Raw genomic sequence first — 23,493 nt, 5'->3', positions numbered from 1 at the left:
GATAGAAAGGTTTGGGTTGGAAGGGACCTTAAAGATCATCTAGTTCCAACACCCCTGCCATGGGTAGGGACACCTTCCACCAGCACCGGTTACCCAAAGCCCCACCCAGCCTGGCCTTGAACATTTCCAGGGGTGGGGCATCCACTTCTCTGGGCATCCACTTCTCTGACAACTTGTTCCAGTGCCTCACCACCCTCACAGTGAAGAACTTTTCCTAACATCCAATCTAAACCTACTTTCTTTCAGTTTGAAGTCATTCCCCCTTGTCCTATCACTACATGCCCTTGTAAAAAGTCCCTTTCCATCTTTCTTGTATCCTACCTTCATGTACTGGTAGGCCTCAATTAGGTCACTCCAAAGCCTTTTCTTCTTCAGGCTGAACAATCCCAATTCTCTTAGTGTTTCCTCATAGGAGAGGTGCTCCATCCCTCTAATCGTTTTAATGGCCCTCCTCTGGACTTGCTTCACCAGGTTGATGTCCTTCCTGTGCTGGGGACACCAGAACTGGATGCAGTACTGCAGGTGGGGTCTCGCCAGAGCAGAGTAGCGAATACCCTCCCTTGACCTACTGACCACGCTGCTTTTGATGCAGCCCAGGATACAATTGACTTTCTGGGCTGCAAAGCCACATCAACAACTCATGTCTAGCCCCTCACTCACCAGCACCCACCAGGGCTGCTCTCAATCCCTTTGTCCCCCAGCCTGTATTGATACTGGGTTTTGTGCTGAGCCAGCAGCACCTAGTGCTTGGTCTTGTTAAACCTCATGAGGTTCCCATAGGCCCACTTCTTGAGCTTATCCAGGTCTCTCTGGATGTCATTTTGTCCTTCGGGTGTGTCAACTGGACCACTCAACTTGGCGTCATCTGCAAACTTGGTGAGGGGACACTCAATCCCTTTGTCTATGTAATTAATGAAGATATTAAATAGTACTGGTCCCAGTACAGACCCCTGAGGGACATCACTTGTCACTGATGCCCATCAGGACTCTGAGCCCTTGACCCTCTGGATGCAACCATCCAATCAGTTTCTTATCCATCTAACAGTCTGCTCATCAAATCCATCTCTCTCCAATTGAGAGAAGGATATTGTGGGGGACTACATCAAAGGCCTTACAGAAGTCCATATAAATCACATCTGTAGCCCTTCCCTTGTCCACTGCTTGGTCACTCCATCATAAAAGGCCACTAGGTTGGTCAGGCATGACTTGCCCTTGGTTACACTAACTTGCTCTTCCAACCACCACTATCTTGACAGAAATATTGTGTTTACTAACAATAAGCAGTCTATCAAAAATACTTTTTTAAATTTACAATTGTGATTTCATAGTTACACGTACATACATATAAATAAATTACTTAGAGTAGTAACACAGCCTTGTAACTAAAAAGTAGATGTGATTGTGGTTCTGTTTTGAACTGTAGATGGTTTGGTGGAAACTGGCTTAGTGTAACAGTTTGCAAAATATTTCATCTCTTTGTTTTGAGATTTTAAGTGGTCAGTGTCAATGGTAACATGCTTTATTTCTCAAATTGCATTTGCAGATATGTGTTAAAAAAATAAGCTCATTTTATAATAGAAACACACTGCCATTCCACAAGCAAGCATCATCCCTAATAAGCAATCTTTCGAGCATTTCTTTGAGAGAAGGCAGAAACATAGCTGCATGTTGACCTACCTTTCTCTCTTTGAAGGACATTCCATATAACTGAATTTGAAATTACAACACAGTTTCATATTGTATTCCTGTACAAATATTAAAAATAAAATAAAATTCAGAGCTGTTAAAGTTTCAGAGCTGTCATCTCAAATTTAGCTTGTGAAGAAAAAGCTTTGTAAGAGTAGTTCTTGACTAAATCCTTCTTTTTCTGTTGTGTGTGTGTAGTTTTACTCTTGGGAATTCACAGTCAAATAAAGTAATCAGTGCAGGATGCAAGTGCACTCAGCAACTCTGTAAACAGACATGACTGTACTTTAAAACTGGAGTAAATAGGCATTCAGGTTTGTGGTTTTGTTTGTTCTGTTGTTTGGGTTTTTTTCTTAGTAGAGTTCCTTTTGGAGTGGTCTTTTGTCTCTAAATGTTCAGCAAGGTACATAATTGAAGAAAAAAGAAACCAAACCTTGACTCAGAGCAGAAGAGTTGCTAAGAGTGATAAGAAGCTTAGATCCCTACTTTAGGCATGTAAGTGGTGCTTAAAGGCAGGAAGGGTAAATACCCTACTGCTCTGTGTGTTTGCCAGTGTATTCAGCTGAGTGCTACATATAGCAACTTAATTAGAATGTGTGCCCATACATGGAGAAGAACCTGTAAAAGCACATTTGCAGGCAGTGATGTTTTTATATTGTTAAATCCACGTAGTCACTCTGAACTAAGAGACTTCTGATGCAATGTTCTCTGCATCAGAGCTTGAGTTTCAAAATGCCCATCAGGTTTGTACTGTTGTACAGCGTTGTATATGCTTTTCCTTATACATACAATGCATTTTCTTATAGGTTCCCTATAATTACCATTTTCAGTGTTATTTCTAGTATTTTATGGTCCCAAATGATAAATTAATCAATTGAAATTACCTGCATATCAGACAAAATACAATAAATAGTTTAGAAGTAAACCAAATATTGTTCGTTATTCAGATATGTATATTATGAAGCTTGGAAAAAGAATTATGCCATCACGTGCTCATGTATTTTGTTATCATGCCGAGAAAATAAAAAGTTATGATTTGAATATATCCACAGCAGAATCTGTCAAATAAAAATGACAGAAAGATATTGCTAGAATAATAAAACTAAAACCGTGTTGCTTATTAGCTGCAAATTTGATAAACATATATGTAACCAAAGATACCACAATACCATAGAAATGAAAACTTCTTAATGACCTTGTTAAAGGTCAAAGGGAGTTGTTCTTTCTTCCTGTTCTGCAGTTTTGAGGTCACATCTGAAACACTTGTCCAGTTTCTAACTCTTCAGTTGAAAAAAGCATTGCCCAGGTTTCCCAGAGAGATTTGTGCAACTTCCACTTTGGAAATACATAGAACTGGAGTAGACAATGCCCAGAGCAACCTAAACTGATTTTGAATTTGGCTGTACTCTGAGTTGGATTGGATGCCAAAATGTTTAACTTTATGAATAAATTATTTCTATAGTGGAATGCTTAAAAAACTAAAGCCATTGTAGCTAAAAAAAAAAAAAATAAGACATTTAAAAATATAACAAAAGTGTGCTGTTTAACAAAATGTGCAGTAGTTTTTCCTTAAATTACTTCCAAATGTATATTTCTCTGGGTTACTACCTGAGAACAGGTTTGAATGAGGCTTCATGCTATGCTAATACTCTTTGGCATTCTCTTAGCCCTCAAGTGTGACAGGACATCTGAATGAGAGCTACAGCCTTTGTAATGAGCTGTTCTTTTGGGATTGACCACAACAAAAAAATTCTTGTTCTGGTTTAAAGAAAGGTTTAGTGAGCTTGAAATAGCTGATATGCAGCACTCAAGGTACCTTCATGCTAACTGCCTTAGCTTTACCATGTAGGAACAAGCAACAATCCATACCAGCTTACTGCACCAGTTAAAAAACCCCTTCATTATATTCTGTGTCTCCACAAAGTTGTGCTTTGTTGAACAAACCATTTGATAGTTTGAGCAGCAATCCCATGTTGCAGTGTTCTGTTTAATGGAGTGTAAGTAGCTTTAGCATGAGCCAGCATGGTGTCATGATGACATGGCCATGCCATCATTAAGTTCCTTTGTTTAGAGGGGGTTGCATCAGCCACTGTTTCTGTTCTGTGATCTCTATTTTCTTGTAGAAAAAAAATAGATTTCTTTCTCTGCCTTTTAATTGTGGTATCTTTTGGGTATTTTGGGATAGGTACCCCACAGAGTTAAACAATTTCTACTTAGATTGGTTTAGTATGTTTGATTAAAATTGCATAGGTATCTGGTAGGTTAAGCCTTAATAGTTACTAATAGAGTTCTGTAACATATGCGCATGCCTGAGAGACTTTTTCTGTTTTGACAGCCTTAAGAGAGAGTGTTAAAAAAAAATAAATGACTAGGAAACAGTAAAAAAAAGTTAGAGAGAGACTGGTGACTTCTGTTCAAGGGGTCATTTTTTCAGAAGTGGAATAAGGACTGAGAGGGAGATGCTTAATAGAAAATCTGTATCTCATGGAATGTTACCAGAGAAAATAAACCATAGCAAAGTAAGCAGTTCTCTGTTGGTTCTCTTTATTGTAACATAGCCTTCAAGCTGGTACTATAAAACAAATTACTGTGGTACATCCCATTATTACTAGTGCCTAATAAATTGAGTATTCTGTACCCCTGTTCAGTCACACCACCACCATCACTATATAGATTTTAGCATCCCTGCTCCAAAGCTCTGCCAAGGGTTTGTCTGATGTAGTCCTGACTTTGTCCAAGGATTACGGTGAAGAGTCTAATATGCTAACTGCAAATGAATATTATGTGTCACTGTTTTCCCTCCCCTGCGATTTATCAGTGGAAGTTCCACCAAGGAATAGTTCCAGCTCTTATGCTTCCTTAGCCAGTAAGGGAACTGTAAATGAAATCTAATACTTGGTAATGGATGTGTTTAGTTGTGGAGAAAGAAAAGACTAGAAGGCATGAAGCATAAGAGTTTTGGATTCTAACTGGATTCTGTGTTTAATTATCATACAGGTGAATATCTGAAAGTTAATCTGAAATATAATTTTGGCATGCATCAATCATGAACTTGTCAGTATGTTGTTATGGTTCTTATGCATCATCACCATTATGGTATCTGAATTAAATGTAGAAAGCAGCAGTTTATGGAAAGTTAAGTTCCTGTTTTGATAAAAAATAAAGTCATAGTGTAACCAGAATGTGATCACATTTGCTAATGCTTCTCTCAGCTAAACCTTACTGCATATTTGCTTCTAGCACATCGTTAGCTAACATGCTGATGCTGATGGACTCAGAACATTCATGCTCTAACACTGTGCTATTGTGTTGTTGTTCAGACTTCCTGAATAAACTGGGGAGTTCTGAGGTATTTCAAACTGAAATAAAGAAATAGTAGTACTTTATTTAAAGCACTAGCCAGCAGTCTTGGTCTGAATGAAAGAAAGAAGAGGAGGGGGGAGGGGAGGGAAGAGGAGGGGAGGGGAGGGAGAAAAGAAAAACAGGAAGAGAAAAATTTTAAACTAGACATAAACTCCAAATTAAATTACTGTGTTATTTATCATTTGATTACTTATTATTGCCAGATATATACCTGAAATACTGCAGTATTCAGAAATTCATTTAATAAAGGATAACTACATCAGAATTAATGGCTCAAGGATTTCACATACAAAAAAAATATTACCAGAAGGGAGCAAATTGTCCTATACCGGTTGTTCCTTAGAACCTACCACGTTACTGCCTCTGGGCTCAATGCCTGAAAAAATGCCCCTATTTCATTTCCTTGAACTGTAATACAATCAATCCTGCTGGCATTAACCACTGAATGCCAACACTTAGGAGCACACCTATAGAACAGCTGCTGCACTGTGAAGAAAATAGGACTGTAGCTTAACTTCTTGTTTGACCTTTGCTCAGTCTAAACTCTGGTTAGTTGCATATTTACTCCCCTATCAGTGGTACTCACCATCATTTACTCTCAGAATTATCCAAAGTCCTGCACTTTTTTCCCCCAGTAATGTTGAATCCATCTAAAACTAGTGGAAAAACAAAAATTTTACTACATGGTTTCCGACTATGCATATTCATGTAGCACTGAATACAATTTTCCATCTAGGCACAGAAATGAAATCACTTTTGTAGTGATTTTTATGTTCTTTGTGTTGTTTTCTTTTTTTTTTTTTTTAATATAAGTTCTCTTCTGGGACTACAGCAACAGAAAAATATGATAGAAGAAAATACATTTGGAATGAACTAAAACTGGTGAAGGAAGAGTGCTTGATTGATTTTAGAGGAGTTCTGTGATCCTAAAGTTGTATAAATGATAATGTGAAAATCCGGCAGCCTCCTTATTCTTTCCACTGTTCAATGAGGTGCTCAGTTTGCTTTGGGATTAGAGATGATAAGGAAGGCTTCTCTTTGAAAATAGAATAGATGTTTCTTGGATATTAAGATATATGAAAAAATATTATTTGAATCACCTGAGGCCACGTAAGGAAAAAAAATAAAGAAAATCTTTTTATTATAGCAAACAGAACCTCATATTAATTGAAGTTTTGGAATATCCTGCTAGGAATTTCTTTTCAAGCATTTTGGATATTGCTGATAAGTTTTGGTATTATACTTATAATCATAATTTGCTAAACTAATCTATCAGAGTTCAGACAAATTTCTAGTTTAATTGTAATAAGAAAGATTCAGGAAATATTGAAATAATGAAATACTGAAATTAAATTTTGATAGAAACAGTTGCAAAGAAGAGTATATGATAGATTTTTAATTTTATTTTGTAATAAAAATATTTTCAGGGTTAGGATATTTGGACTTATAGACCACATTGTTAGAATGATAGAAATTATTGATACAAGATTAGTTTATTTTTAAAAATAAGTTATACACTTTTTTAGCTTTACTATACCTTTTATAGCTGCTGTATCTAAACAAAAATATATTATTAATTGATACACCAAAAGTGGCCTTTAGTGAATTTAGATCTTGATTATTAGCTGTTTTGAAGAAGAAAACCTGAACTGCAGCAAACCTCTTAAAGACCATGTTACGAGAGTTAGGAGTGAGGAAGCAGTTGGGAAAGCATCGGTACCGGCTTGAACCACAAAGAGACGAGTAGCTAAATTTGGCACATTCTTGGAGCTGACAGTAGTCTCCTTACTACGATGCAGCTAAGAAGTGACAAATGCATGCATTATTGTGGGCTACCTGGCAGGAAAGGCGAAGTTTTCTACTGAGTTGGTCATGGAAGAAAGCCCTTCAGACTGAAATGCTACATGGCAATCCAAGATGAATAAGAAGTCAGACAACTTTGCATCACTTTGACAAATGCAGTCAATGCATGTTTTTATAGGAGCTGGAATGAGGGGTAACTATCTGTTACAGGATTTTTCCTTTTCAAGAAACATCAGTCTGTCTACAGGTTAGCTTAAACTTCCTTCCCTTTAATAGCTGATCTCTTCCAAGCCTTGTTGCAGTGGGTGTACTAGTGACAAATGATCCATTGAATAAACTGATGTTGTCTTTTGAGACTGTACCTCTTCACTAACATGCTGCCATGTGGTCATATAAAACTAAAATAAGCATAAGGATATTTTTTACAATTGTGTTGTCACATACATTCTATTACCATTTTATTGCATTTAAATCTTAAATTATTTATTAATTGGCTATGAATGAGCTACATCTTCAGTTTTATGTAGAGAAGTACAAGCCATTATGAACTTTGCTTTTGTGACCTAATGAAAGTTTTTGTTATTGTGTATATCGTAGTGCTAATTATATGAGTTCAGAATTAATATCACTCATACTCGTCTTTTAATTGGGTGGAATATAAACATCTGTGTTCCTGACAGTGTTTCTCTTTAGCAGTTACATTAAAAGTTTATTTGATGACAGCAATAGAACGATTATATTAAATATAAGTTGAAATGTATGTCTACTTCTATTATGTCAAACAATTTACAAAATCTCTCCTAACAAGAATGCAGAGTTACTGCTATATGATAAAAGAAATCGTTGCATAAAGTCATTAAAAGAGTCATGCAGACAAGAGTCACTAACTGCGTACATTAATCTAATGAAAATGGAAAGCAAAAATCTTCTAACTGATTCATAATCATTTGGGTTGAGGGCTCATAATCAGTGATGTGGCAGATAAAAAGATCACTGATTAAAGGTTTGATCGTGGTGGAAACATTATGGAGATGTGTGTCACATGCTGACAATATAAAATAAAATTCACTGAGTGATATTTACTTGCATTTTAGATGATTTTGTCACTTCCAAAATGCTTCTATGAAATTATTCATTAGTCATTAGTTTAAACAATATACTAAAATACTTTTTAAGTGTGATATGGATGTTTGGCAGGTGCATTGTGTGATGAGAGTGTAACTTCCAAGATTTTTTATCCAGTGACTAGTGCAATTTTATCATCTGCAAGTAGTTGGTATTTAGAAAGGAGTAGGACTTGTCTTTATTTAGTGATAACATGTGGAATCTTGGTCTCCAATGAATTTCTGGCTTAGTATTTGTAGAATCACAGAATAGTTTGTGTTGGAAGGGATCTTAAAGATCATCTAGTTCTAACCCCCCTGCCACGGGCAGGGACACCTTCCACTAGACCGGGTTGATCAAAGCCCTGTCCATCCTGTCATTGAACACTTAATCTTTCTGTGCAGAAGCAAATGGCTTGCAACTGCTTATAGAGTAGGTTATACAGTGACTTCAGGTTTCTACTACAGTGCCATGGTCAGGACTATGACTATATCATGTAAAGAAATTGTTCCAAAGAGCTACATTATAAGAGTTTCAAAAGAGGATTTTGAGTGTGGACTATTGCATAGCTACTCAGGTACCTAAATAACTTGCCTGAAGGTAACAAATTCTTTAGTCTGCAGTTTTTAGTACTTTGAGGTTCAAACTCAGTTTGCATTACTTAGGATACATGGTTTACCGTGATTTTAAGGTGCAATGTGGGTCTCTTTTCTCATATTGGCACATAATGTGTTGCATTGATGGGAAATTCCACGCTTGGTACTCCAGTAACAGGTTTCATAGTTGCATAGTTGGAAAGGGTAGAAGAAAGTTGAGACATGTTTTGTAAGGATAGTTGAGGACAGTTATTCCCCTGCCCTTATTAGTTTCATTTATTACCAAATACAACAGAGCCAGTTTTTATCTTGTGATAAATTCTATGAATCCATGTCTCAAACTACTACACTAAAAATGGCAGCGTAAACCTAATACTAGGTAACATATTTTCAAATAAAGGGTAAGTACTTACAGAAACTCTTAACTGCAGATCGAAAATTAAGTGTTTCTTGAATATAACATGCCATTTATACAAAAAAACTGATATTAAAGCATACTTGAAAGGAATGCAATTATTTGCCTGAACTTATTAGACAGCAATGGCACCGTTTTGATGGAAAACTGAAACTCCCCTATGTGAAATAGGGTTTCAACAATGATAGAAGCTTGATAAATTTGCACTGTACAAAGTGAGCTGCACTGTATAAAGAATGAAATAGAACTTTATTTAGAATGGATGAGTCATGTTACAGATAGACTGCTGTATACTTTTAAATGGTGTTAATTTCCTTTTTACCAGTTTTAATTTTTTGAAATTAATAATAATCTTTGAGGTTACAGTATATTTACACAAACATTTTTTATTAATCATAATAATTGACAAACCTACATTAACTCAAAATGTTGAAAAATCAAGCAATAACTTCAGGATTCCTTTTTTTCCTTTTTTTAAAAATTATTTTCTCTTTTAGAATTGGGTAGAAAAAGCAGAGAAACAGAAACTATTTTCAGACACCCTTGACCTTTCAGAGCTGTTTCATCCTGACACATTTCTCAATGCCTTACGCCAGGAGACTGCAAGGTGAGGGAAAAATATCTGTGCTATTTGTGCTACTATACCATTGCTCCCTATGTGTGAAGATGGTTATTTAATTTTCAGGACACAGATGCAGCATGTTATGTCAATTGCTTTAATTAATCATCTCATTTGTGTTTCTTGCCTTGAAGTAAAATAACTGTGAGTTACTTGTATAAATGCTGATTGTTATTTTTTTCGATTAGAATAAAGATGTGTTTTTCTTCAGAGTAAGAGTTAGTATGATATGGTACGCATTGAAAATACATTGGATTTAGTTTTTTGTTTCATTTCCTGTTACATGTCTAAGATTTACTGTATATGTGTTTCCTTTGCAGAGTAATGAGCTGTTCAGTGGACAGCCTTAAATTTACAGCTTCATGGAAAGGACGAATACAGGAAGGCAAACTCCAAGTTAAGGTATTTTACTGGGATGTTTTACTAGAATTTTTAGGGTGTTTTGTTAGCATAGTCCAAGTCATCTGTCCATAAACTTTCTGGAAAACTAAGGCTGGTCAATAGTATACAGCTACAAAAATGGTTGACAAGCCACAAAAATTAGAAAAAGATGGCAGTATCTTTTTTATCCTCCCTAGTCATAGTGCTATTTAAAAATTAAGCTTACTCTTGCTTTATTTTCTTCAACCACCTCTTAAATAAAAATTGAAGCTGAGATTCCATTAGTTAAAGTCTAACTCTTCTCCAGAAGGACTTGTGTCATGTAGCAAGGGGAAATACACATATAAATCAGTCAAAGGCCATACATTAGCATTTGTTGAAGCACTGAAAAGAGACCTCTAAGGAAGTAAGCCAAAGTACACTATGATATGGCTAGTTTTTTATATGGTAAAGACCTGACAATTTTTAAATTAATTAACAATTTAATCTTAGGCCTACAGCCAGCAACCATGAAGTGACCACTGATTGCTTAGACAGCAAAGTCTGGTTTAATTTAGCTTCTTAACATTTCATGTAGAATTGCCACTTTGGCTGAATCCAGATCTTTGTGCACCTTTTTTATACCTAATTTTCTAGGCAATTGACAAATAAGTTTTCTACACTATGTGTTCCAACATGTATGTTGGTCCCATGATAATCCTGCACAGCTCCAAGTTCTGTGTTCAGCACAGAGCAAAGCACTTAAAACTGCATCCTCACAGAAACATGTGACTAACGCAGGGCACTCACCACGTGACTGTTTTCCTCATGTGCAGCTAAAGCAAGCAGATTGCTAGGCTAGGAAAGCAAGTGGCAGGGTACATTCTCTAGTTTGATAATGCAGGCAGACAGAAAGCTGTGGGAGAGATTTGGGATCTGGGCTGGTTGCTGACACTGTCTAAAATTATTAATACAGAATGGGTAAGAATTCATATTCCTAAAATCTTAATAGATTGTAAGGCCAGTAAAGATAACTGTAATCATCCAAACTGACCTTTATACAATACAGTCTTTAGAACTTTGTTGAATTAATTCCTTTGGAACTAGAGAATATTCTTTTGAGAATTATTCAATCTTAGTATTTAAGTAAGAGTAATGGTTGCCTGTTTGTTTAATGAGAAACAGATAGGAGTCTAGAACTTGGACATAAATAAACCAAGGGACTTTTAGGGCAATTCAGTTCCTTGAAATAAACCTGGTATATGACAAACCTTGGAGCCCACAAATCACGTGTTCTGAGGTGACAGATTCATCTAAGACTTCTACCAGTAAGCCAAAACTGAGTTTCACATCTCAGGCCACTCATTCTAGTAGGCTAACTATCAGCTGTAGATTCTAGGAACCTGAACTTCTTCAAAACCATTCTAATATCTTTGAAATGTCAGAAGTCGATGTCAAATACCTCAAGTCCATGCATGAATAATTTTACCTCAGTATTTTCGTATATTAAAAATAATCACATTATTTTATGGTTGCAGTACTCCAGTTGTTATTAAACTTCTAATTGAAGCTTCTACTATGTGAAAATTTATGTGGTAAATTTTTGGTAATACTAGTTAAAGTATACTGTTAGCAGTCTATGTCATATGTAGGCAAAAAGGTTAATGTATATTCTCTATTGCCTTGCAAGAATGAGTCTTATGTTCCAAGAGGAACCAAAAATAAAAAGAGAATTTTGTTTAAGACCAAATTCTCTGCCACAGGAATAGTACAAGCAGTTAGATGAGTGGTTATTTTTAACAAAACATAAGAATCCTGTCAAGTTTCTTCATTTGGTTTGAATATTATCTTTACCTCTAAGAGCAATATTCATTTAATCTCTATTAATAAGCATTCACTAGTATTTTCACTGCTCCTTTGAATCTTTGATGAACAGAAAGGCTTTGAAACCCATTGCAATGCTGAATATTTAGATTCCTTAGCTTTAGAATCCATCTTCATGCTCAAGGAAAACTGGGGAGAAACTTTCACATTAGTAAGGCTAAATACCACATACACTGTAACTAGGGCATAAAAATGTCATTGATTCAGAAAAATCGTTCTCTAAAATGTGTCTTGTTTGATAAGGATCCTAAGGATTGCACATTAGGCCTGGTTCATCTCAGCAGTATGAATTTTAAAACTGATAAAGTAAACATTGTATTTGCAGTTTCAAGAATTCAGGCTAACCTTGTGGAATGGGGAGCTATTCTGAGTAGGGACTCAAAAAAAATCAGTCAGCAGAATAGATAAGTCCTTATACACATGCTGTGGTGAGATAGCTGGGACCTTGTTTTATCCCACCTAAATTAGAAATTGTAGTTTACCAGACTCCCCTGCAGGAACCAGACCATAGTGTAGGCTATTCTGAGGTTTATCAGTCTCAATTTATGCTAATGGTACTATTTCACTTTGTGTGACTAATTCCACTGAGAGACTTGATTCTGTACTCACGTAATTGGGGGACTCTCTTTTAGGATATGGGAGAGTTGTTGAAACACATAGGAATGCAGATGAATTTAAACCTGATATTCACACATACTTTGTATAACTTTCTTATTCACACTGTCAGTTAGGGAGTGATTTGAAGACACATTCTTTTGGATTTTTTTTCCTTGCCTTTAGTTTTAAAAGTTTTTGATGGCTTAGAATTTGTTCTTATAAGGAAAAGGAGTAAATTTCTTTATGGTCTGTATGACGAAAATGCTTTCTCAGTCTTGCTGTAATTTTAAAAAATGCATCATGCTTCAGCAGTTCTAGACATTTGACCCTTCTATGCCAAAAATTGCAAATAATATACCCTGTGATCATCTGTAAGTCAGAAGCATGCAGTGGTAGAACTGTCAGTGTACAAACTACAAAGTAAGCAGAAGAACACTCAATCAGACCAAGAACACACCTTAGTATGTATGAACTATCAAATCAGATGGTAAGTTATCAGTGTTAATTCAGGTGATAATTTAGATGTATGATGTGAAGTAGATCTCTTCTAGTAGGATGTGATGTATATTTGATTTAGAATCAATCTGGGTAAAATTACACCTTCTTTAATATCCCTTCAGACTGCTTTAAGAAAAAGGTACTGAAAATGTATGACTATTGCATGCTTATCACATACTGAAATGCAAATACATCTCTTCTGTTTGCTTTGTGCACTGATTGTGCTGTTGTACAAAAGCAGGTAGTCATTCCTTCTGGCATTCCATTTTCTGTTATTGTAGAAAAGAGGGAAAGGAAGAAACATGACAAGAAATTATTCAGTAGTAAGTACTATGAGCTTGTGTAGAACTAGTGAAAAATAAAAAATTATTGCAAGTCTCAAATACATAATATCAGTATTAATATTGAAACTATATAGTCTTAGCAATTGACAGATATATTATTGTAGGGCATCCTAAGAGGTCTTTTTTTACAGTATACCCTCATCCTGAAATACCAATAAATTAATGATGGAGGCCTGTAGAGTTAATGAAGTGAAAATATGACTTCCAGAAATCTGATGTAGTTTGCATCATTTCATAGGAAATTATGGCATTAATTGGTAAGGGAAAATTAATTGCAGAAAATTTGAAATTTTGGAAACAGACATGCTTTGGACCATGGTATCAGCACACTTTCTAAAAATGTATTTTAAAAAAACATAGTCTGTAATGTTTAAAAATAACTGTTGTGAACTTGAACTAGTACCAGTAGTTGTGAAATGCCAAATTCTTTGTAAGAATTCAAATTTTAAAAATTATGGTCAAGTCTAGCCATTACTCTCAGCTGTGTTGCAAAGATACTATGATTATATTACAGATGCTATGAAATCCATGTCCTTCATAGTAATTGTAATTTCTCTACAGTGTTTATCATAGCAATGAGCACATGGCTCTGGAGTACTCAGCCAGACAATATCAGAAAGTATATTGTTCTGGTGTTGTTGGGTTTTTTATTTAATGTCTTTTAATATTGCATCAAAGTAAAAATTTTGGTCTTAATCTTAAAAGGAGTTTCTAACATTGATTGAAGTTTTCCAGGAGACCAAATGATATTATTTTATGTAACTATGTCAGAGGAACCACCAGTATCAAAAGAAGTAACGTGGAGTAGAAAGAGATTTTTCAATAGGTGACCCACTTCTATAAAAATTTCTTTTAGAGATATTGAGGATGGCCAGACCTTTGAACACTCCAACACTAAATTTTAAAACCTCTTCATCAGGCCAATCTTCCCTCAATAACTTTGCCAAATTCATTTATTTATTAAATTAAACTTCATAACAAAATTCCCTGCAGAATGCAGGAAGGGTAGAATGAAGAACACAGGAGATGAATCTTTCTAATATTAGTGTGATAGGGATAAGTAAGAGCTTTGAAAGCATTCAATCAGAAGTGTAGTGAGATAAAGTGTAACCTGGGACCCATGCATATAATAAAGTGAGGTCCTAAGTATCAGTGTTAACAACAGAGACCTGTAGGAAGGAGTCTGTGAGAAAGCCTCAGTATAATCATTAGTAAGGCTTTCTTCCTTTTGTGCCATTTATGGTATTTTTATTCATAATCTTTCTTCTTGGAAGACAGAAGTGGCACTGGAATGGATATCGGCTATTGTTAAAGATTACTGACACCCAAAATTCTTTTTTTCTGCATAAAGCCAGTTTTTTCCAAAATCTCTCTTAAGAGATTTTGAGTCTGAAAAGAAACAGTGGAAAATATCAAATGTTAACTTTATATCTTAAAAGCAACATACCTGAAAAGATCACAATAAACTTGTCAGGAGAAGTGAGAATATTGTCACATTTTCATAATGAAGAGCAGACCTTAAGCTTTTGAAAAGAGATTGAAGGAGAAAAAGCATTTTTGCAGTTCCAGATAGTAAGTATGAAAAATGTAATTAATTTCACTGAGGGCTTCTTGTAATAATTTGTGGAAGTTAAAGTTAGACAAAAAGTCATACTACTCTGAACTTTCCATTTGGGGTTGTTTTGTTTCAGGTTATCCATAGTTTTGAAGGCTTTACTGTAAGTTCTAGTCTTTCTGGAGCACAGATTTCTCCAAAGAGTTTTGTTGACTTCTCTGATCACAGTCCAAGGAGAAACACAGCTTTGTTCTATATATTTTTTAAAAGCCATGTTTCATAACCATTTTTTTCATATTAGAATATGTACATCTACATTTCACACATTGTAAGGATGAGTCCCCAGATCAGAATTAGACAAAAATATAAGTTGAAAGAAGAAAATTCTTGAAGAGTGCAATGCCTGTCTACAATCAAAAGAATAATTAGATATTAAAAATGCAAAATGTAATCTTAGCTAGTACACAGTTAGTAGACAATTGACAAAAAACCCCTAACACCTGGGAGGAAAGCATTGCTTTGCAAGCAGGACAGTAAACCCCATTGTGTTACTGTTTAATTCCAACTTTTCTTATCAAATAATTTTAGAATATTAAAATTACCTAAGAAAATTATTTTCATTATATCTTCTATGATACTGATCTTCATTGTAATATCATACTTTAATCCATTTTAAAAATCTGGTACACTTTTTAAAATGTCTTGCAAGAGAAAACGTATTTAGGAAATGGTATTTTTCTCCATTTTGGTTATGTGGTCACTCATTCAGTTTACAACAGCATTCTATTTCTTATTCCAGCACTACTTTGTTAATCTTGCATTTGGTGAAAGCTGACATCAGTATTACAAATTTGGTTCAGGGCTTTAGTATGATAATATAATAGACAGATGATTTTCAGACTGTGGTTTCTGTTAGATATCTACTGCAGCTTGAGTTAGCCTTTTGAAAAGCTACATGAAAGTTAATACTGGGTTATTTATTACTGTTAAAATTGAAGTTCTCACTTCAGCAGGTAAACTGACAAATATTATTATTATTTATACTGGCAAACTACTGTTATTTGTACTGGGAAAATAAAATGATCAACAAATATTGAAAATTTTAGTTAGAGGAAATCCAGAATAGATATCACTGTCACTGATTTATGGAAGACTTCAGTGAAGAAAAAAGGGAATGTTTAGTTCAGAGGCTGAAATTACTTACTAATCAAAAGAAAAAGCACTTGAAACATGTTACATATGCATAGTTACTTACAGAAGCATCTGTGATTCTTATTTTTTTGCCAAATAACAGTTAATCTAAGAAATCTTGAGTTTTGTTAAATAAAATTTTCTCTTGTGTTATTTCACTATATTTTGTTTGCCTCTGCCGAAGCTGTGTAACCACACATTCCATTCTTTGAAAGCTGCGTTCAGACTTCCAAGCAGGAAGCCATGCTTATTTCAGTGATTGTTCTTCTCCTTGCTAGGCATTGTAATGGTTGTGTACTTGGCTGTTGCTATCATAATTCCATTAACCTAATGCCAGGCAACTGCAGTTTCATAATTGATTACATTTACAGCTATTTTTCCCCCGCATTTTAAAGAATGTGAGTTCAAATCAGAGGAAGTTCATGCCAAAGTGTGGTCCAGATCTTGCTTTTAAATCATGTTTCCTAGTCTCATGCAGAACATTCCAATAATTAATTTCCTGTTATTTAAAAATTTGGTCACAGTAAAAAGGTTCATCATTTATTAAAGCACAGTGTAATCATTATTGACATTTCAAATCTGTTCTGTATGTTTGAATATTTTCCATCTCCGTGGCAGATCAGTGGCTTACAACTGGAAGGTTGCCGTTTTGATGGAAATCGACTTTCAGAAAATCTGCATGATTCTCCCAGTGTGTCATCTGTTCTCCCTTGTTACATGGCCTGGATTCCACAGGTACTAAATTATTAAAAGCCCTAAACTATCAAGACCCATAATTTGATTTCTTTTCTGTGTACTAGCTTTTCAGTATGATGTTGCTGACCTGTTTTCCCCTTCATTTCAAAATAAAAAGCCCAGTCTTTACTAGGAAAAGCAGTTACTTATTTTATTTAAAACAGGAAGTTATTATAATTTTGTCGATATTCTTTAGCTTCTATTGCTTAGATGAGAGCAAGGACTTTATTTCAGTCATAGCTTTTTTTTTCCTTGTCTTTTAAAATCATTAGCATATTTTCAAAAGTCTATTTAGTAAATGTGTACATGTGTTTGAGATTTCATTCCTAGAATATATTTTCTTTGCATTTTAAACCTTAAGTTAAAATCTAACAGGACTATAAAGATAACGATGTGAGCTGAAAGCAAAGAAAGCCTTTCCCCTACTTAAACTAATTTAAAAATATGTCAATGCTTGCAGATTTTAAGATGAAAGTGAAGTAATCCAAACGGTAAAAATTGTTACTGCTTCTATCCTCCAATTATCATAGCAATCTCTGATAAATAATGCAAAAAGTTACATAGAAAATATTCAAGGATGTGTCTTATGACTGAAAAAGAGCTTATTGTAGAATTCATCTCACCTAAATTTAGGTGTCTCAAAGTTAATTGCCTGGTATCACTTAGCCACCTTAGCTCCTTCTTTGGTCTCAGTAAATGCTAGGCATCTCAGGAAGCCCATACCATCCAAAGGTAACTGGATTAAATCTCTGTCTATGTGTGACTCTAAAGACAGCCTAGACCCCTAATACTGAGACAGACAGATGAGGAGAATCCCACAGACACTTCTAAAAGAAAATATATTAAGATTTTCACACCAAAAATCAAGTGAAAAATAGAAAGTGAGAAGCAGGATGAATGCAGTCTTTTTCCCACATCCTATAGACATTAGCTCATCAAGCAAATGAATTTATTGACTGTAGTCTATTATTTGGCAATCAACATAATTCAGCAGTTGTCTCTTGAGAGAGCTAATTTTGGTTAGAAGACTGTCAAAAAAAAGTTCACTGGGCCAAAAAAGTTGAAATTTAAGTTAGAATTGAATTTATTAATTATCATAGATTACGACAATTATTAGATTTGTCATATATTGTGATAGATATTGTTCAAGGAGTTCCATTGCTATCACACTACTGTATCCCAACTTTTCTCTCATTGTTATATCCTGCAGTGGAAGTATACCATTACATTACAGTATAGCAGCACTGTACTAAGATGTAGAGCTTGAACACCGCAGTAAATGCTTGCCACCATCTGTACCACTGCTTCCAAGTTGAATGGGATAGAAAATACTGAAAATTTAAAAAAAAAAAAAAGAGGACTGAAAACCAAAACACAAAACCTGTTACAAAGTTGACCAGTGAAAGATTTTTCAGTTCTTCAGTAGTTGATAAGGTTTGTTTTGTTTAGATAAATAAACAGATTTGTGATTTACTTGAGAGGTGGTGCATGGGATAAATATGGAATTGGCAGGCACCTTAATATATTGGCTCAGAGATAGATGTAGAAGGGTGGTAATATGCATGGTTTTCCATGGTAACACCAAATGGAAAAATACTGGAAATTAGTATTGTAAGTAACCTTCCCATTGTTCTGAAAAACATTCATCTTGTCTTAGAAATAAAACAGATTGCTAAGTATTTTTCTGAATAACTCTATATTTAATAAACTTCAAAGATAAAATCCAAAAGTTGTGAGATCAGCAGAGAGCTTTATCTATAAAATATAAAAGTGAGATAGTTCAATAATCAATTAATCAAACTTTGTCCAATGTACTTCATATTTGAAATGAATAGCAGCTGAAGTCTTTGTGCTGGGAAAAAATATAGTTCTTATAAAACACACCAGAAGCTGTCAACTGCCCAGATTTTAAATTCAAAATGTCTCTAAGGAAAGCTTTTCTGAACTGTTCTACTCTTGACTTGTTTTGCTATGAGCTTCACTGTAAAAATTGACCATAATCAAACACTGTGCTCAGAAACCAGGGCAGAATTGGACATTATGCATTTCCCCTTATTTCATTACCTCTCCTTAGCAGAAGAGTGCATAAAGTTGAACATATTATCTTAAGATTCATAGGTTTTGAATTTGTTTTCTTTTCCCCATAAAATCTCTTTTTAAATCTAGTGAGCAAAAATGTATGTATTTATAATGCAATGCTTTGAGGTAATTTTCAACTAAAATAAAATAAACATGAACTCTCTAAAAAGAAAAGGAAAAAGTAACATAAATGATTTCTCTGAGAGAATCCCCTCAAAATGCTGCAGTGGAATATTTTGGGCTACTAACATGGTGCTTATTCTCATTAAACTGTGAAGGTCCTTTCCAGTTTTAATTCGCTGATAGATCCCAAGCTGTGAAGGGTGTCACTAAATGGGATGGAACTGTGTTTGAGGCAGTCTGACAAAAGAGGATTTTTGGACTGTACTTAAGCCAAGGACATAAGGATTTGTGGTTCAAAAAGACTTTCACAGAATGGCTTTAACCCTCAAATAATATGATTCCTTAAAACATCAGTGCGATTGAGAAAGGTGCAAGAACAGATATTTTGACCCTTGAAGGTGTAAAAAGAGGTCTTTGAAGGCAAACTGGCTGACTTTTGGCTCCCAGCTTTGGCAAAACTTAAATTCTCTGATTAACATTTTAATCTCACACTAGCGAGTGTTTTGTCTGCTTCCCTTGGTTCAGAGTTAACCAAGGGATAGATGGGGTAAGTATAATCCTTCTGAGAACAGCTGAACTCTCTTTACAAACTTCTGATTATTAAGTTACTCTATAGAAATATTACAGTGCATGGACCTTCTGTAAAGATTTAAACACTGGTGTCCAAAAGGCAGGGGAAGTTGATTTTCGAAAGGGACAACAAAATTCTTCAGTAATGGCAAGGCATGTGCTTTAAACAGTTATTGTTTGCACGTTTCCTTTTTCCTGTTTTTAGTTATTTTCCAGTATTGGAGCATCACTAACTCACATTTGATGTGATTTGAATTAAAATGACACATTTTTATTTTAAATTCCTTTCTGACAAGTGTGCTGTTTTGTTACTTGATTCTTTAAAATCTTCTGACACTTTCCTATTGACAGGAAGGACATTTTGAGTATGATGGAAAATGTGCTTAATATATATCAGTTCAATCAAACCCTGAATTATTTGCTAAATAAATACATATTTGGTTGGAACCTAAATTACATGCTACAGGAGTCTAGACTGAGTCTTTGAGCACAAGTCTATGGTCACACATATGAACAATGCCCTGTGCAAAGGCCTAGGAGGAAACTATATCCAGGTCACACACAGTTTGTGGTACAGAGAGCGAAGAGGAGCTGTTCCTGTTCTCAGAACAGGGCACTTCTTGTTCATCAGGACACAGACTGAGAGATAAAGCCATGGCTTCAACCAAGCTCCTTCCATGAGTAGTGTTACAATACAATTTTAACTGTGTAAATAGCAGTACTGCTAATGCTGGGCGAAGTACATGTATAGGAGAATAAAAATTATAAATTAATTCAAATGGAAGTTCAAAGCTCTCAGTTCAAATCTGTTTGCCTAAAGTTAGATTGATAATTTCCTTCTTAGGCATTTAATGCAATTGGCCTGTTTTCCATAAGTGCCAGAGAACCCGAACTGTGACTGTGATCAGTATTAGTAGCAAAGGCATTAAAATAAATAAATAATATAAAAAAAGTCAGTAAACTTACCTTTTTTTTCTCTCTTTTTTTTTCTTTTCTCTACCATAACTATTTACATGTTCCTACATGTCTAGAAGTGCTAAAAGTATTTGGAAAGGACTAGGGAATTTAGGCTTTTTGTTTGTTTGTTTTAAGTTGTGGTCGAACTAAACTGTGGGTTTCTCTCTGGGTTCCTCTTAATATTGTGCATTAAGTGCAGGCCCTGTGAGACTATAATGTAAGGTATAGTAGTTCTCTCTGTATCAGAGAGCAATTTTTACAATTGGATTACATGATGTTAGAAATCATTGTTTAAATCCATAAAGTAGCCTGAAAAGTGTGGGCTAAAATTTTTTTGATCGTATCTCCTAAAATATCCCTCTTGCAAATGTCTCAGACACAGGTCACAACGTGGGCTGTGTCACAGGAGGAGCACAGGGTTGTACTGCAGGGATGAAGGAGGCAGAAGGGCTTGCCAAGGGCACTGGCACTGCCCACACTGGGTCTCCAGCCTGCCAGGATAGCAGCTCCTTGCAGTACAGCACAAGTGCTTCTGAGGGGCCTTATCCCTGCAGGAAACTGTTCAGCACTTCCTTTGCCCTGGTTTGCAGACACTTTTGACATGTAATTTTAAAGGGCAATTTTTAACTGAACAAAGATTTTGAGATGTACTTCACAGGATCACTCCTGTTAGATACTTTCTGGAGTTTTAGTTATGGAGCTAGCAATTTTTCTGAAGTCTGCTTTGTTGGTAATCCTTGGTAATCCTTCTCCTTTGTCACCTGGACCAAGACTTTCCTGTCCAAGGCTGTAGTGTCTAAACTGTATGTTAACTTTAGATACCAAACCATTGGAGATTATTGCTTTCTCATGTTTTGTTGTCTAAGTGGTAACTAAGTGCTTGCTTATTGACAGGATGCATATGGTCCATATTCTCCAGAGGAATGCATATCTTTACCAGTCTACACTAGTGTGGAGAGAGACCGTGTGGTGACAAATATTGATGTACCTTGTGGAGGAAACCAAGACCAGTGGATTCAGTGTGGCGCTGCTTTATTTTTAAAAAATCAGTAATGTGAAACTGCATTAACTTGTGAAGTTAAGAATCATTTAAATATCTAATTTCTTACTTATTAGAAGAAAACTTTAGATTTATCACTTTTGTGTTTTTAAAGCAATGTTTTATTAATTCCTGTTTATTTTTTTAAGATATATTGAAGTAATTCTACTTGAATAGAACTTCATTGGGTCTTTGTGGGATATTGTAAAAGTTAACATGGTACTATTCAGCAAACTGCTAATTTGTTTTTTTTTTCTCTACATTGTAATATGCTCCATTTCTTTCTAAGACTTGCTGAAATCTCTTTTGTTCTACCCAGAAATACTGAATATAAACTCATAGTCAGCATTTTTTCTCTGATCTTTTTTTCATTATCCTTTTGGAATCTTTTCTTCATATATCTCTGTTATTTAATAAAATAAAATTATAAAACCTTCTGTAACTGAAATTGAATGTTTTACTTGAAGATAAAAGTCACGATAAGCGTTTCATTCTGCTTTAATGATGTTTTACTTGTAATTATATTCCTTTGTATTGGTAGGAAATAATAGGATCGTCATAAACTTCAAGTGAAGTTACAAATTCAGTTAGACTACTATCACAATTGTTATCTAGAAGTTACTGTAAAAAATATTTATGAAACTGTGCTAAATTTCAGCAAGAATGTTCACATAAAGGCCCAAGATAGAAAAACAATACCTTAGACAAACAAAAGAGGTTTTCATCCAGTTATTAAATGAATAACAGAGGGGTATAATAATGCTTTTGATCTGTGATGCGACAGATGCCCGGAGTCTTGTTCTTAGTGCAGGATACTCGTTTGATTTCACTGGTTCATGATGTATCATGTTGGGATGCTGACATAGCATTGGGGTGCAATTAGACAAAATCCCAAAAGAAGGAGGAAACCCAGAACCCAGCAGGAAGCAGCATTACTGACGAATTATAAAGTCTCAATGTAAGAATTGAAAGTGTCTAATTTTTAACTGGAATTACATAGTCACCACATGAAGATATTTTTAAAAGCCAAAGGCAAATAAACACTTTCTTAGTTTGCTTAGAAAACAAAATAGATGTCTTAGCTCTGATATATCTATTTTATATTCATTTGGAAGTAGTATTTAAATTAAGATTATATTTCACTTTCCTGATATTTTTCATTGATGGCTTGAAGGAGGGAGAAGCAAAGCAGAGAAAAGACTGGCCACATCTCCAGGTCAACTTCCTGAAGAAAGTATTTTTCTCTCTTCTTCTCTCTTGTTCATTATTTAAACTTGGTCTTTTGTCTTTATTTAGAACGTTCCTATTTTAGTTGTTCTTCTAATAAAAAGCTGTCCTAAAATAATTTGATACAAGTGCACATACATTTTTAAAATTGAATCCTGTCTAAAAGAAGAATAGATTTATGTGATACTTTTCAGATAATTGTGTCATCTTCCTTTATGCATTTAACTCTGATTCACTGAGGAATAAAAATGTAGCAGATTTAGAAAATTTGGAAGAAAATGACAAAGTCTCCAACAGAACAGCAAGCCCTTGTATAAATGTATGCGCGAGCTTCGTGAGAATTTACAGGGCGATTTGGCCAGAGAAAGGATTCTGCTATACTAGACTTTCTTGGAGATGAAAAGTTTTGCTGAAGGCAGCTTGGGCTTTCAATTCCCCTAGACACACGTAAAGAACACGTTGCAACTTTCCCTTTTGGTCCAACATTTTTCCATAAACTAGACTGGATTTCAGCTTTCATGTATCTCAAAACTGAGGGATCAACTGACTCTCAGTAGTTCTGGCTTCTCTTTTGTGGACAGGTAGAGAAATACAGATACTCAGCTGTTCAGATAACTACCTATGTTAGGGCAAAGATGTCTGAAAAGTAATACATTGTATTTTAACCTAACTTGCCCAGAAAGTAAAGACCAGAGATGTAGTAGGTGGCTTTGATGACCCATCTTGCTTGTTATAGAAAAGAAAAATG

At 35.0% G+C, this 23,493-nt stretch overlaps 1 protein-coding gene across 2 annotated transcripts in view; it reads left to right on the top strand.

The window, feature by feature from the left end:
- The window catches only part of DYNC2H1 (dynein cytoplasmic 2 heavy chain 1), a 160,226-nt gene extending 138,185 nt beyond the window's left edge, over positions 1–22,041 (top strand). For both annotated transcript variants that reach the window (XM_027636185.1, XM_027636100.1), the window contains exons 86-89: positions 9,465–9,574; positions 9,907–9,988; positions 16,634–16,750; positions 21,374–22,041. In XM_027636185.1, coding sequence (XP_027491986.1) covers positions 9,465–9,574; positions 9,907–9,988; positions 16,634–16,750; positions 21,374–21,532 — 468 coding nt within the window. In that variant the 3' untranslated portion in view covers positions 21,533–22,041. The remainder of the gene's footprint in view (positions 1–9,464; positions 9,575–9,906; positions 9,989–16,633; positions 16,751–21,373) is intronic.
- The last annotated feature ends 1,452 nt before the right edge of the window (positions 22,042–23,493 follow it).

This window comes from Corapipo altera, unplaced genomic scaffold (genome assembly GCF_003945725.1).
Source record: "Corapipo altera isolate COAL_440 unplaced genomic scaffold, ASM394572v1 0, whole genome shotgun sequence".
In the NCBI taxonomy this organism is placed as follows: Eukaryota; Metazoa; Chordata; class Aves; order Passeriformes; family Pipridae; genus Corapipo; species Corapipo altera.
Note: the sequence above shows the minus strand (reverse complement) of the source record. Positions and strands in the feature narration are given on the sequence as shown.